This window comes from Coffea eugenioides, chromosome 8 (genome assembly GCF_003713205.1).
Source record: "Coffea eugenioides isolate CCC68of chromosome 8, Ceug_1.0, whole genome shotgun sequence".
NCBI lineage: Eukaryota > Viridiplantae > Streptophyta > Magnoliopsida > Gentianales > Rubiaceae > Coffea > Coffea eugenioides.
Genome location: NC_040042.1, coordinates 32759370 through 32776166, shown reverse-complemented (window position 1 = coordinate 32776166; position 16797 = coordinate 32759370). Strand labels below are relative to the sequence as shown.

Below are 16797 nucleotides of genomic sequence, written 5' to 3'. Positions count from 1 at the left end.
CAATTACGGATTCAATCAACTAATCTGACTGTAGATTATTAGATTAATTCCAATATCGGGCCCTTGACATTCAAATAACATAACAATCATAAGAAGTAAAACCAGAAAACGTACAAATACTAATGAATAAAAGAAATAAGTAAAATAATTCGATCTCACTGATGTTTGGAATCGAGTCCTCAAATTGACCTTCAACTAGAAAACGGAGATTTAGCTACAAATTCTCAAGGGAGATCCGCGGGAATCGATAGCTAACTGACAGGTTGTCAGCCTGTGCAATAATAAATACCTGCTCAACTAAAGTTAATTTCTGTAGATAGTGGTGAGTAGGGTCGAATCCACAGGGACTGGGAGTAATTGTTTCTTTTCAAATTCACAGTGACAAGGGAGTGTTTTTATATCAGGGGTGACAATTTAAGCAATTCAACTAAAAGTAAAATAATAAAAATAAAATAGCCAACTAGAAATTAAATAATAATTTACTAAAATCAAATGGGTGATAACTAAGGATTTAGCCAAGAAATAACTTCAGCAATGGTTCACCTAATTGATTATTGAAACAAAGGTGATTCCAATTATTTACTAATAAATAGGTTATAACTGCCAAACAAGCGATGACTGTCAACCCCTCCTTACTGTATCGGTGATTAAGGTACGCCCGTTAATCACTACTCTAATTGAGAAATAATTTTAGGTACGCCTGTAAGATTTAATTCCCCAATTGCCTTACGTATTAGAGGAGCCCTAATCTAACCAAATAATACACTACCAGGATTATTTTAGGTTAGCCCACGTATTCCCCTGACACAAACCCAATCATGCCAGTTATCACTATTTTGAGACAATTAAACAATTACGGATTTAACGTCCCAATTGACAATAGATTATCAAATTAATTAATTATCCAGATCCAAGACAATCAATTAATTAAATAATCCTAAGTACTGCAATCAAGAAATATGCGAATACCAATAAATAAAAGGAAAGGTAAAATTAAATCGATCTCACAATTTTAGACGATCCAAAGCATCCATTGTTTCTTGACTAGAAAAAGAAAATTAGTTCATTCTTGGTGAACAAATCCCACGCAAAATTGAAGAGAAAGCCGTGGCCATCGTCCTTGACCAAGGGAGGAAAGCTACTACGAAAGCAAGAAAGGAAGAGTCAAAGCTCTTCCCTTTTGACCCTGACATGCGTAAGAATTAAAGCTACTCCTAAGCTAACAAGAAAAGTCAAAGAACAAAAGCTCCAGGAGGACAAATCCTCTGCTCCCCTAATTCCTATCTAATGCCTATTCTAATGCCTGGCTCTGTGCGGCGGCTCTAGCCCTCAAGGGAAAGAACGCCCAGGCCTGCATTCCTTCTTCCTCTTTTATGCTGTCTTCCGCAAATTACTAGAGAGGGTTATGTCTTGATATTCCAAAAATACCCCTAGATGCCTGCTACTTGAACTCTTTTCTGATGACTGTCAAATTGGCATTGGTTATGGTATTTTCGTTCTACTTCCTGAAATAAATGCAAATTACGAAAAGTGAGTAGAATCTAATGATTAATCTATATCAAGTCAGGTAATAGGGGAAATTAATAGTAAAATAAATGACAAAATTACAACCTATCACTAACTTTTGGTTTTTCTCTAAAGACTAACTAAAGAAGAGAGCAGTGGCCGTCTCCTTTTTCTTGTTCCCTCCAAAGTAGTAATCGCGTGGGATTCTAGCCTTTTCTTCCTCTTTGTTTTCTAATTGAAGTCTACTACTTCAGCCGTCCATTGGCCAACCAAAAATATAATTCAAATTGAAAAAGGAAACTTCTCCAACTAATGCTAATTGTTCCCTAATAAAATATCTAATAAAAAGTGGTAGTTTCCTAATTTTCATCCAATACTCCATGTAGATTTCATCTTGAATTGGAAAACTCTTGAAAAATCACCTCTTTTATTATTTTTTTGTGTCACCTTCCAACAATTGGCATAAAATACCAAATATAAGTTGAATCAATCAATTAATACAATATTTGGTAGTATAAAGGAGGAAAACAATCATAAAATTAATGATAAAAATGTAATCTATCAATTTCCCCCACACCTAAACCATGCTTGTACTCAAGCATGAGAAACAACAAATCAAACAATCAAGTTTAAACAATGGCTATTATTTAAATCTTTTATTACCAAGATACAATTAAAACATGTGTCAAATATTAGTGGCAATTTTCAAAAAAAAAAATCTCTCCAGTTAGCTTTCAAGATCAAAAAATCTTTCAATTTATGACTAACTAATCTAAGAATATACAATATTCAACTAGCATCCATAAGCAAATAGCTCGACTATTAAGCAAAATCTCAACATTAAAATTCATGGATCAGCGGGCTAACAATTCATTCAAACACTTCCACATTTTTCACCATTAGCATATACTTTTTTGTTTTCTAAAATATCCCTACACTTGATTGTTTTTTTCAGGGGGAATGCTTAATCTTTAGCCATTTAAGCGTTTTGATGCGAACTCCGACATTTGTCAAATGAAAGAGCCCAATTACTCAGCCCTCATCGCTTAAAAACCACATACTTATAGCTATCATCACTTTTTGACGCAAAAATCAACACTTGTGGTGAAGACCTCCGGTTACTAGGTAACGATACTAGCAGAGTATAATCGAATACTATTCATAAATAAATACAAAATTAAAATTAAAAATCACACAAGTCCGCTTCATTTCTTAAATATGGAGAACTAAGATTAATAGTTAAACCAATTTACACAAAAAATGCTAGACAAATATTTACAATATTTAGAAAAGTTAACCAAAAAGTGTAAAAGTCACAAAATCTCAAATATTCACCAAAGAAATACCCGTAAACTTAACCATGTCATACTTAACACTTTAGAGTGTAAAATCTTAGCAATAGAAAAATTTGAGATATCAAACCATCGTTTATCAGGAACAATCACAAATATACATAAAGATAGGCAAAAATTGGACAAAATTTGATAAAGTCAAACAAAAAATTCCAACAAAATACCTACACTTGCACTTTTTCAATATATTATCAATATGCTACCCCCCACACTTAAATCTTATATTATCCCCAATGTAAGAGATAAAAAATAGAATACGAAACAAAAGGGACAACGAAACTTCCCTGAGCACGTAATGGAGGATCTCGAGTAGCTATGACATAGGTGAAAATGGTTGTGTGAAACCAATATGGCAGACCCTCATTGCCCCCAAACCAAAATCGGAGATACCAACAGATAGCGGAAGTGGAGATGGCCATGGGTGGTGGCTAGCGGCGGCAGCATGGTATGGTAGCGATGGTGACGAGCAGAAACTGCGCAAACAACGGCGATGGCATGCGAGTGGTGATTGGTAGCTGCTTACATCCGCGGAGAGAGGGAGAGATAGCAGCAGCAACAGGAAAGGAAGAAAAGGGGAGGGAGAAGAGAAAGAAAAAGAAAGAGAGAAAAAGAATAGGGCACCGTCGGATTCTTTTTTTGAACCGCTGCTTAGACGTGGGCACGTCTAACTGCTCTCGAATCTTCTGACAAACCCTCGAAAATTAAGTTTCTTAAGCGTGACCACATGACTTGGGCACGCCTAACTAATGCTGAGTTTTCTGCTAAAACGACAAAAATTTCATGCCTTAGGCATGACCACTTGGCGTAGGCACGTCTAACTATTAACAAGTTTTCTGCCCTCAGACGAAAACTGCCTTCCTTAGGTGTGCCTAATTGGCGTTGGCACGCCTAACTGGTAGGATACCTACTAATCATCAACAACGAAAATTTTAGCCACCAAATATGAAAAATCTAAGAGAAACATATTGAAACACATAATAAATAATAAACAATAATAAAAGAACAAATTAACAAATAACTAAAAAAAATGGATTGGGTTGCCTCCCAATAAGTGTCTTTCTTTAATGTTTTTGGCTAGACATTGCCATGTTTATTCACGGAGGATAAAACCATGTAACTCGTTTCAATGTTTCATCATCTATGTAGTCCTGATATCCCTCGTAAATAAAGTAACCATTGAACACGCGAGGTACGGTCTTCCATGGACTAGTAGATGGCACCAAACAAGTAAACAAAAATATTAATTCTTCACTTACTCCTCCATCACGAGCATTACTAGTTCAAGATATTTTGCCATCGCAACTCTTAACTTATTCCTGTCATGAAACTCAAAATCGTCTGGTATAATAAAATCAATCTCACTAACAGGAATTAAAGAATAAGAGTCAGGAGAATGTTGATTAAGGAATGGAGGAGATGTCACCGTATTTGAAGATTGTTCACTGGATTCATTCATTTGAACAATTTCACTTGAATAATTTGATATTGGGGTTCCATTTCTTGCACTTCAATTCTCTTTTCAATTGCATCTTTAGATTCTTCTTCTAGAAACTCTTGCAATTTCATGTCATTTGTTCGGATAATTGCACTCTCATATTCTTTAAGATCGACGTTGGTCTGTGACGGCAATTCTTTATAAATTAGAGAAATCAATTTGTTCATTGTAGATGTCAATTCACGCATTCCATCTTCCATTCTTTTAATTATTCTTTGTGTGTGTTGTTGAAAATGATATGTGTTAGTAGCTAGTAATTCAATCATTTTTTCAAGAGACATACTTGATGTGGATAATGGTTGTTGAGACTCTTGGTATTGAAAACTTATTGGTCTTTGTTCACAATTAAGATTGGAATTATCCTACCATCCTTGATCATACTCGTTTGAATAAGGGTCATACCACGTTTGATATTGAGGCGAAAAATCTCCAAAAATATTGATTGGGACACTTAGCCCATTTTGAAATGCGGGGTATATGTCGGTTGAATGATTTGGGGCAAAATAACTTCCACAATTTGTAACAACCAATTGATCATTAGAAAAAGCATGAGTCTTATAACCCCTTCTAGAAATAAAATCTAGTTTATCACCAAAATACGGAATGTTAGTAGTCATAAACTATATATAAAAAAAAAACAAGATGAACTAAAAAAGAAACAAATTAATCAGACACCAGTCTCCGGCAACGGCGCCAAAAATTGATAGGTGTCGAGCCTGTGCAATAATAAATATCTACTTGAGAAAAATACGAATTTTGTATATGGCGGTGGCCATGATCAAATTTTGACCCCAAATCTTTGTGATAATTATAATTTAACCCCAAAACTTTATCAATTTTTGCAATTAGGTCCCTGATAGATTTGATTTCTTAAATAGAAGTTGCTTTTCCTCTTTAATTATGAATTACATTCCATTTGAATGCTTCAATTGATTGATTGCATGTTTATTTCCATTTTTTTATGATTTATTTGTTAATTAAATTGGTGCCTTGATGATTTTTATTAATTTTGGAGTTAAATAGGGCAAACCCACACCCCAATTAGCTACTACGTCAAGGGACGTATATTCTACTCTTTATTTTGATTTTATTTGATCCTATGTGCCCCTATGTGACTTTACGTGCGTAATTGCATGCCTTTGAATGTTTTTATTTCATTTATTTATTTAGTCACTTTAATTGTTTCGATTTTGTATATTTATTTTAATTCAATTTTTAATTATTTGGAAGGCAATTAAATGTGAAAATTGTAATAGTTAGGTTATTATTTTATTTTATTTCATTCTTTACCCCTTTAGATTGTAGTTAGGGCCCCAAATGTAATAGTTAGGTCTTCATTCGCTTTATTTGCTTTGTGTGTTTTGCATGCTTGTGTGTTTATGTGTTATTCATTTTCTTAGGGCCTTTGCATCTAGATACCATGTTTATGTGCTATGTGCTATATGTGATTTATGTGTTTATTTATTTTATTATATTTTATATGATTTACTTGATTATAATAAGTGCATGACGTCACCACACTAGTACAACGCTAGTTGTGGTCCTTTTTCTATTTCTCACTAGTCCCACGCTAGTGAGAACTTATAGATATGTGCTAGTTCAACACTAGACCCTTAGGGACCATCCACGCGTTAGATCATGTTTGTATGACAAAACACTACATTCCATGCATATTTTCTACTTTTTAGGATCCTCATCATTTTTGCATGATATTTTCCCTGTATATATCCCTTATCCCTATATGTGAGACATGACATTAAACTTGCATTTCATTTTAAAAAAATTAGAATTAGGTTAGATCATTTGCTTGACTAGATAGGAAATACCCCTTCAAATATGAGATATGAACGAGTATGGCTCTCTAGTCTTAGCACGATCGTATTTCTTCTATTAAAGGGAAAATTGAGTCACGAATTTTAACCCCCCCGGTACTCGTTATGATGCATTTCTTTAGATCATGTATATTTGTATAATTATTACTTTCTTTTCTTTCCTTCAAGTCTCATATTTTTGCATATTCGTGACCTCTTCAAAAAGTAAACTTGGGCATCACAATTAATGTGATTTGTATCAATTAAGTTTTGAAGAGATATTCCGACCCCCCGATATCATTCTAGGTTTAGATTTTGCATCCAAATGTGATAAATTTTTAAGTTAAAACAAGAAAATTTTTTACTAAATCACGCAACTAGACTTGGTTAGATTGAAAGGGTGTCTTGGATTTTATCCTTACCTTCCCTTTCTTTAAATGTGACTCCCGACCCCTTTTCTCTTGATTTTCGTAGATTTGAAGTCGTTTAAAAAAGGTTTTTTCTCTACTTTTTCTTTAAAAATTCATTTTAGGTGACTTGGTACACCTTAACTCAATATCAAGTGGCAACTCCTATTTTTTATTAAAAATATTTTTTAAACTATTATTTTTGGATCAAAATCGTCGCACTTTTAAGTCCCATTTAGACCCATTTTTCTTTATTTATTTTCTAAAAATAAAGAACTCATTTTCAATCAACATTAATAAAAAATTCATTTTTATCAAAACGCATAATTTTATCATTTTTTCAAAAAATGGGGCGCGACATAACCTATTGACAGCATTAATAAATAGAGAAGCTACCAATTCTAACCAACAAACACACAAGTTCGGTTCATTTAAGTTAGATTATATATTCCGTGACATAAATTCGAAAGTCTCTTTTACAATCAAATTATATCACTCACCACAAAAACTAAAACCATCAAACAATTACGGATTTGATATTTTAGATGGCAATAGACTATTTCAACAATTAAATATTGATTAGGTATCTAACTGTAGAAAATAATCATAATCATGAATGAACAGAGAATATATAAATACTCATAAATAAATGAAGCAAACAAATCAAATTAGATCTCACAGTATAGTCGAACCAAAGCTTCAATTAACCTTCAACTAGAAAAGAAATTAGCCGCTCCTCATGGTGGATTCACGATCTAGACTAAGTAATGGTTTTCTTATTTTTTTGTTTTCGAAGAGGGAAAAAGGAAAAAGAATCAGAGATAGAGCCCATGTCCGTTTTCTCCCCTATTAATAAGGATGGGACCCCTTTTTCCTACTAGGACTCCTATTTAAACTAAACTAACCAACCAAGACCTATCAATTGGTTTCCAAAATAAATTACATTGAGTCATAGTCCCTCAAGATCTCCAATCTCGTGACAAATGTGTAAAACCATGGGATGCAACCGGCTTCTTGATCAATTGACAGATTGATCTCATGTCCTATGAACTCTTGACTGCCTTGTCAAATAAGGCGTGGGCACGCTTAACAGACTGGAGTCTACTGGACATAGATCTTTAGAAGCACTACTTCGCGTTTGACAAAGCGTGGGCACGCTTAACAAGACGTCTTCTGGAAGTCGACTTTTAATGCGCCTTTTACCTCATGCTCACCAACAATTCCTAAAACAACACCAAATTCAAATATGAGTGAAATATATCAATTAACGCCATATTTTAACAAAATAAAGGGAAAAATATTCACCAATTATATGCACAATTAGCCACTTAACAAATTCCTCCACACCTAAACGATGCTTGCCCTCAAGCATTCACTACCCAAGAATCACAATCGAGATGACAAACACGCATAGCACAATGCATACTAACACAAGTATCATGTTTTCTCAACAATTTTATCAAAATCAGGATACACAAAATTCAACAGCTCTCACATGGATAATAGTGTATACACTCTGCACTCAAATGTTTAAAGGACATTTAGCACTCAAATCAACTCTACGAAATGACATTACCATAAGCTTGCTAATATATCATATTTCCACCACTTAAAATGAATTCAATGCAAAAATCAAAGGGTCTTTATAAGGATTGTAACAGGGCTTGGGTTAAGGGTTGGATTAAAGGAAAAATTTTAGGTGTAAATATATCAAAGGAAATACCAATAATACTCTGCATGAAGTCAAACTCCTTTTCTCATTCACATGTATAGCTGGCTTCCAGGAGTCTCAATAACTTCACTAAACTTGGCAAGTGCAAACGAAATTTAGGCATTAGCCCAACTACCACAAAACAACACAAGTGCACTTCACAACAAGATTTTTTTCCCTTTTTTTCCTCTCACTTTTTTTTTGTATTTTTTTCTTTCTTTTTTTTTTTCTTTTGAACCAACATAACTATCACACTTGCCAACCATAAACATACTTTTGGAACACACTTGAAATTTTCATGCAAGAATATTAATGTATTCCTTTGACACAAGGTTCAAATGAGAAGGTCCAAACGAAAAAGGTTTAAGGTAACAAATTTGGCTATTAAACAAAGAAAAGGATTGAGACTCAAACATGGTTAACTATGGGTAAACATAATTAGGGAAGACATTTAGAAAGTCAAAAGGGTTAAACCTAATTGCCCTCGTCATTTTAATGCATCAAATTCAAGAGTGGTCTCAACATGCATAACAAAGCAAGTTCTAAAATGTCAAATTATGTGTGATATCACTCAATAAAAGAAGATAGAGCAAAACATACTAAATTGCTCATAAAGCCCAAAAGCTCACAAAATAGTTGAAATTATGTCAAATCTAGCACATCCATCATTCAAATCAATTGCAAGAAAATAACATACTCATGCTAGTAACATTGCCCTACTCATATTTGCATTTCAACTGCATTTTCATCCAACCTAAACTGCATTTTAGTTGTCTCAAAATTAAAAATTTAGAAATGGCCATAAATTTTTGCTACCATAAGAAATACCCTTCCCCCACACCTATACATGACATTGTCCCCAATATAAGATAATAAGAGCAAAAGAAAGGTAGAGGGAACGTCCCTCAACATGAAGATCAAGAATGCGGGGCAAAGGGCTGTGAGAAGCCCACAGAAACGAAGTAAGCCGCCAAGTTCTTTGCCATCCACGAACTTTGAAGCTCGATATTGGCAATTCGACTATCTAGCTGCTGTATCTGCACATGCAAACTCTAAAACTGAGCATCCCATTTAGATGGTGGACATGACTTGGATGTAGAAGGACCTGCGTCGTCTGCAAACGAAGTAGCAGCGGGGATAGCAACAGGGGGCAGAGTGATACTAGCTGGTGGCCGAAGCCGTAGCTTCCCCAGAGGTGCAAACTGGTACTGGTCCTGAATACGATGAATAACTCCCATTTGCTCCAAACAAGCCAAATCCAACGGATCCGTTGGGCCAGCAATATGCACTTCGAAGTCTTCCCCAAATAAGTCACACATCCGGTGAGCTATATGTGTGATAATAGACCCTAATATTAATGGTTTGTGTGGTTTGGTAAGCACGGTCTGCAATTGAGAAACTAACCAATATCCAAAATTAACTTTGACATTATTAACCATGCATCACAAAAAATAGAATTCAGCTTTACTGAGAATACAAGACGCATCCTTCCGTCCAGAAAATTTGAACGCTAAGAACTTATGAATGTATCTTAAAACGGGATCTTTCAAGTAAGAACTCTTGGACTTGCTAGGATTATAAGTGAACTTATCAACAGACCATTCTCGCCAAATGTCAATATAATCCCTAGCAAATGGCTGTCCATAATCACATGCACTGTTCATGTACTCTGGAGATGAGACATCCTCCGAATCAATGAAACCCAAAAGTATATTAAACTCATTGATGGACAGACTCATATCAACACCCAACAACCTAAACTTTGCCACGTCGGGAGTACTCAAAATTAAGTTACTTGGTTTGTCAAAGCTGAATGTAGTATAAACTTCCCAAGACAACTCATTATAAGAAGGATAATCAATTGCAAATATCGTTGCCAACCAATTGCAGCAAATAACTGATCCACGTCACTAGCAATATGTAGGTGGTCAAGCGTAGGGCGATGGCAAATTTGCAGGCAGCAAAAGGTCTGACTCGCAACATTTAAATCTGTTCTAGTTGCTCAGAACTAAACCCATCAAGTGCACCTCCCAATTCGTTATCTCCAGGTGGTAGTATACTTTTGTGAACCCCTAAACATGACCTCTTCTTAGGTTGGATAGGGGCTCTTCGTTTCTTAGGTTTGGGAGCAGGATTAAGCGGCACAGAAGAAGTTTTACTTGGTTTCGTTGAAATAGTCTTTTTCTTTGCCATAGTTCAACAATTCAAATGCACCCACAAAAGTTAATAACTGAAGAGTAATAGTGAACCAAGCAAAGAAAGAGGCCAAGTGGGATCCCCAGTAGAAGCCAAACTCAAGTCGAACAAACCACTATCAATTGGCTTTAAAAACAATAGGAGACAATCATGCAATTGGCAAGCTATGTGGACGGATGGAAGATTAATCAAGCTTCCTAAAACCAACAATGAAGGGACCCAGAAGCTATTGTTGTAAAATTGAAAGACTATAACAATGGCAATTATGCAATTGACCACCGACTACTACTTTGATTAGCACAATCAACCAATGACCAAGAACCAAATATCTACCCAATGTCCATAAATCCAAGAAATCAAGTGCAGTTGTTAAAGCAATTAATTGGGAGAAAACAGAAATCGGCAGCAAGGAATCTGAATTGACGAAATTGAACTACCAGAAATTGATGAATGAAGAGGGTAGCAGCCTAGATAATACCCGTTTCTTGTTGGAACTCGGTAGAACTCCAGGTGAGCAGTCCCACGAAGGTGCGTCCGCCGATGATGGAGCAGCAACGACCAAAGGTAGAAGATGGCACTTGGAGGTTTGGTCAAGACTGTGAGAAAAGGAAAGGGGAAGAAACAAGTTAGGGTGATTGAAACAAATGGAAGAGGAAAGATAGAAGCCCTTGCTAATAAGAGATATGTGCCCAAACCGAATTGGGAATGATGCATTTTTTCTTTTTTTCTATTTTTTTTGAATCAATTAAATCAAACTCAAGACGATGCTACAAGGCATGGTCACGCTTTATAACGAAGCTCTTCTACCCATCCAACTTGAAAATCAACAGTTCACTCCGGACATAGAGCGTGGGCACGCTCAACAGATGGTCTTCTGCCCATGCAACTTGAAAATCAATGGTTTGCATTTAGCATAAAGCGTGGGCACGTCTTATAATCGAGAGTTGTTTGCCTAAGAGTGTACCTACAATAAAAAGTTTCTGTCAATAGGAACCAAAATAAACTTACCTTTAACACAAAAATATGAAATAAAAAACACAAAATGACTAAAAATTGAAACTCTTGGATTGCCTTCCAAATAGCGCCTTTCTTTAATGTCTTTGGCTAGACAAAATTATACTTCAATCAGAATAAGTAGGCTCTTCAAGAGCCAATTCCTCGATAGTATATGCTTGAAATCCTTCATAAAAAGGTTTAAGACGATGACCATTGACCTTGAAAACCTTGTTGGTTTTTGGACTTCGAATTTCCACTGCACCATAAGGAAAAACATTAGTGACAATAAAAGGCCCTATCCAACGTGAACGTAATTTACCAGGAAAAAGTTTGAGTCTAGAATAAAAAAGTAGAACTTTTTGACCAACACAAAAATTCTTCCTAGAGATCAATTGATCATGAAAAGCCTTTGTCTTCTCCTTGTAAATTCGCGAGTTCTCATAGGCGTCATTGCGGATTTCCTCTAATTCTTGTAACTGCAATTTCATTTGCTCTCTTGCATCATCCATCCGCATGTTGCATTGTTTCACCGCCCAATACGCCCTATGTTCCATCTCAACCGAAAGATGACAGGATTTGACAAATATCAGACGATAAGGGGACATACCTATGGGAGTCTTGTAAGCTGTTCGATAAGCCCAAGGCGCAGACTCCAATCCTTCCTATTTGGATTCACCGTCTTTTCAAATATAGATTTGATTTCTTTATTGGAAGTCTCAGCCTGCCTACTGGTTTGCAGATGATATGAAGTAGAAACACGATGGGTGACACCATATTTCTTCATCAATGCCTCCACTACGCGATTACAAAAGTGCTTCCCACGATCACTAATAATTGCTCTTGGCGTACCAAACCTGACAAAAATATTAGATTTGACAAAATCTACCGCAACCTTAGCATTATCAATCCGAGTAGCCTTAGCTTTGACCCATTTGGAAACGTAATCTACAGCAAGAAGAATATATACATGGCCAAAAGAGGAGGGAAATGGACCCACAAAATCAATACCCCATATGTCGAATATTTCGCAAACAAGTATCGGAGTAAGGGACAATATTTGGTCTCTATATCCTAAATTACCTGTCTTTTGACAACTCTCACAAGTCTTACAAAATGTGTAAAAATCACAAAACAAAGTAGGCCAAAACAAACCACATTCTAAAACTTTATAAGTAGTCCTCTTGGGACCAAAATGTCCACCGCAAGCATATGCGTGACAAAAAGAGAGAATAGAAGGGATTTCCTCATCTGAAACACACTTGCGAATAACTTGGTTAGAGCAAAATTTCCACAAGTATGGTTCATCCCATACATAATATTTAGCATCATTTTTTATTTTATCCTTCTGAGCCCTAGATAAATCATTAGGCAACGTCTTAGTGACCAAATAATTCACTATATCTGCGTACCATGGAGTTAGCTTAGGAATGGCAAGGAGATGTTCATCTGGAAAATTATCTCGTAGAGGTGTAGGTGTCTCATTTATGACCAATCGACTGAGGTGATCTGCAACCAAATTCTCAGCACTTTTTTGTCCCGAATTTCTAAATCAAATTCTTGGAGTAGAAGAATCCACCGCAAGAGTCTTGGCTTCGCCTCCTTCTTGGTGAGCAAGTACTTAAGCGTTGCATGATCAGAATAGACAATTACTTTAGTGCCAAGTAAGTATGAACAGAATTTTTCTAAAGCAAAAACTATAGCTAAAAGTTCTTTTTCCGTTGTCGAATAATTGCACTGAGCACTGTCTAGAGTTCTTGAAGCATAATAAATGACGTGAGACGCTCTCCCATTATTTTGGCCAAGTATAGCACCAACAGCATAATTACTTGCATCACACATGATTTCGAAAGGTAAACTCCAATTTGGCGGCTGGACAACTGGTGCTGAGGTCAGTGATTCCTTGAGTGCATCAAAAACAACTTTACAGGCTTCATCAAAATTAAACTCTACATCCTTTTGAAGTAGTTGGCATAGAGGATGAGATATTTTCGAAAAATCCCTAATAAAGCGTCGGTAGAAATCTGCATGATCAAGAAAAAAATGAACTTCCCCCACACTTGCAGGGTAATGTAAGCACTTAATGACTTCTACCTTAGATTTATCTACTTCAATTCCTTTAGAGGACACCACATGTCCCAAAATTATGCCTTGATTTACCATAAAATGACATTTCTCATAGTTTAAAACAAGATTTGTCTCGATGCACCGTTCAAGTATCTTAGTGAGGTTAGCGAGACATGCATCAAAAGAATCACCATAGACCATAAAATCATCCATGAACACTTCTATAATGTTTTCTACAAAGTCAGAAAATATACTAACCATACACCTCTGAAATGTAGCGGGGGCATTGCAAAGACCGAAGGGCATTCTTCGATATGCAAATATACCAAATGGACAAGTGAAAGTAGTTTTCACTTGGTCCTCAGATGCTACCAGAATTTGAAGAAAACCTGAAAAACCATCAAGGCAACAATAGTGAGATTTTCCTGCCAATCTTTCCAGCATTTGATCAATAAAGAGTCGTGGAAAATGGTCCTTTCGAGTTAAGGCATTCAATTTTCTGAAATCTGTGCAAACTCGCCATCCGTTTTGAACGTGGGTGGGCATCAACTCGCCATTTGAATTTTCAACAACAGTTATCCCCGTCTTTTTGGGGACCACTTGTATAGGACTTACCCACCTACTATCCGAAATTGGATAAATTATACCTGCATCAAGAAGTTTTAAATCTCTTTCTTTACTACCTCCATCATTGGTGGGTTTAGGTTACGTTGGGCCTCTCTTGAACGTTTAGCGTCTTCCTCCTATAAGATTCTATGCATGCAAGTGCTGGACTTAGTCCTTTGATATCTCCTAAAGTCCATCCTATTGCCTCCTTGTGATCTTTTAGCACCCGAATGAGTTTTTCTTCTTCTGGAGCTGTTAACTTGCAAGAAATAATCACTGGAAGTGTGTCTCCTTCCCCGAGGAATACGTATTTTAGATGACTGGGTAATTGCTTCAATTCCAACTTCAGGCCCTGTACAATAGATGGTAAAAGTTTTGAATGTGACTGTGACAATTCAACACAAGGCACTTCATACCTTACAGGTTTAAGAGAATCTAATTCAAAAATAGTTTCTTACAATTCAAGAGAAAGGTCAAACTTCCCTCTCATCTCCTGAATATACTCCCGATCAAGGCCATGAGTAAGAGCAACTTTCAAAGCATCATCATTTGTTAGTTCAAAAGTATGCTGCATCAAAGAGTTAATTACATCTATAACATAGACTGAATGAGATTCATTAGGATATTTCATGGCGTCATAAATATTGAATTTTATAATATCGCCATCAAACTCCATAGTCAGCGTTCCAGAATAGACATCAATTTTGGTCCTAGAAATTCTAAAAAATGGTCTTCCTAATAAAATTGAGGGTGAATTAGCAGAATTATCTTCCTCTATGTCAAGCACATAAAAGTCTGCAAGAAAAACCAATTTGTCTACTTGAACCAATATGTCTTCCAAAACCTCATCAGGATAAGCATTTGACCTATCAGTAAGTTGAATTATTATACCTGTCTCTTTTAAAGGCCCGAGATTTAGCATGTTATAAATAGAACGAGGCATAACATTTATGAAAGCACCCAAATCTAACATTGCTTTCTCAATCCTAATATTTCAAATGTTGCAAGGAAAAGTAAACATACCTGAGTCCTTACATTTGGAGGTAACTTTCTCTGAAGCACTACTGAGATATTCTCCCCCAAATGCACTTTTTCATTTCCCTTCAATTTTTTCTTAGTAGTGCATAATTCTTTAAGAAACTTTGCATATCTAGGGATTTGCTTAATTGCATCTAAAAGAGGAATATTTATCTCAACCTTGCGAAAAGTTTCTAGAATCTCTTGCTCCTGCTCCTCTTTCTTTGATTTAGCAAATCAACTGGGAAATGGAAGAGGAGGTATTACCACTACTGGCGGGTCATCTTGGGAATTTTGCTGCGGCCTATCTTTAGGTTTGGGTTCCACTTCTTCTTTCTTAATAGCCTCCTCAATGGCCTGCTCAGAAATTCTCTTACTGGGTTCTAGCAACTCTTTGCCATTCCTCAATGTAATGGCACTTGCATTTTGTTTCGGATTGATAATAGTCTGTGAAGGCAAATTTCCTGAACCTTGAGACTCCCATCGATTAAATGCAGATACTAGTTGGCTCACTTGATTCTCCAGATTTTGAATACTAGCTCTCGTCTCCTGTTGAAATTGTTGTGCATTAGTAGCTATCGATTTAACAATTTCTTCAAGTGATGTACCTAATTTTGAAACCGGTTGCTGTTGTGAATTTGCAAGCCTAGGCTGATATTGCTGTTGGTGAAATCCCGGTGGCCTTAGGGCATAATTGAAATTTGGGTGATCCTTCCACCCTAGATTGTAGGTGTTTGAATAAGGATCATAGCGCCTTTGAGGTGGGCCAGGAAATCCGCCAACTGCATTCACATATTCATTTGGATCATCTTGTAGTGTGGGACACCACTGGTTATGGTTGTTAACACGCTCTGACAACCTGTCTTTCCTTACTGTTTCGATAACCACAACACGCTCTGTGACTATTTCTCTTGCCAATTAAGCAATCCTAAACAAGCTCTTAGGATTTAACCTATTGACAGCATTAATAAATAGAGAAACTACCAATTCTAATCAACAAACACACAAGCTCGATTCATTTAAGTTAGATTATATATTCCCGTGACATAAATTCGAAAGCCTCTTTTACAATCAAATTATATCACTCGTCATAAATACTAAAACCATCAAACAATTACGGATTTGATATTTTAGATGGCAATAGACTATTTCGACAATTAAATATTGATCAGATATCTAACTATTGAAAATAATCATAATCATGAATGAACAGAGAATATATAAATACTCATAAATAAATGAAGCAAACAAATCAAATTAGATCTCACAGTATAGCTGAACCAAAGCTTCAATTAACCTTCAACTAGAAAAGAAATTAGCCGCTCCTCATGGTGGATTTGCGACCAAGACTAAGTAATGGTTTTCTTATTTTTTTGTTTTCGAAGAGGGAAAAAGGAAAAAGAATCAGAGATAGAGCCCATGTCTGTTTTCTCCCCTATTAATAAGGATGGGATCCCCTTTTCCTACTAGGACTCCTACTTAAGCTAAACTAACCAACCAAGACCTATCAATTGGTTTCCAAAATAAATTACATTGAGTCATAGCCCCTCAAGATCTCCAATCCCGTGACAAATGTGTAAAACCATGGGATGCAACCGGCTTCTTGATCAATTGACAGATTGATCTCATGTCCTAT

At 36.0% G+C, this 16797-nt stretch overlaps 2 protein-coding genes across 2 annotated transcripts; both read right to left on the bottom strand.

Moving 5' to 3' along the window:
- Positions 1-11599: 11599 nt before the first annotated feature.
- LOC113780578 lies at positions 11600-12079 on the bottom strand. The gene is made up of 2 exons (XM_027326367.1): positions 11794-12079; positions 11600-11730 (listed from the first exon to the last, which is right to left on the bottom strand). Exons 1-2 carry the CDS (start codon positions 12077-12079, stop codon positions 11600-11602), a joined length of 417 nt encoding a protein of 138 aa, XP_027182168.1.
- A 2-nt stretch (positions 12080-12081) lies between these two features.
- LOC113780577 lies at positions 12082-15117 on the bottom strand. The gene is made up of 3 exons (XM_027326366.1): positions 14603-15117; positions 12964-14157; positions 12082-12826 (listed from the first exon to the last, which is right to left on the bottom strand). Exons 1-3 carry the CDS (start codon positions 15115-15117, stop codon positions 12082-12084), a joined length of 2454 nt encoding a protein of 817 aa, XP_027182167.1.
- Between the last annotated feature and the right edge of the window lie 1680 nt (positions 15118-16797).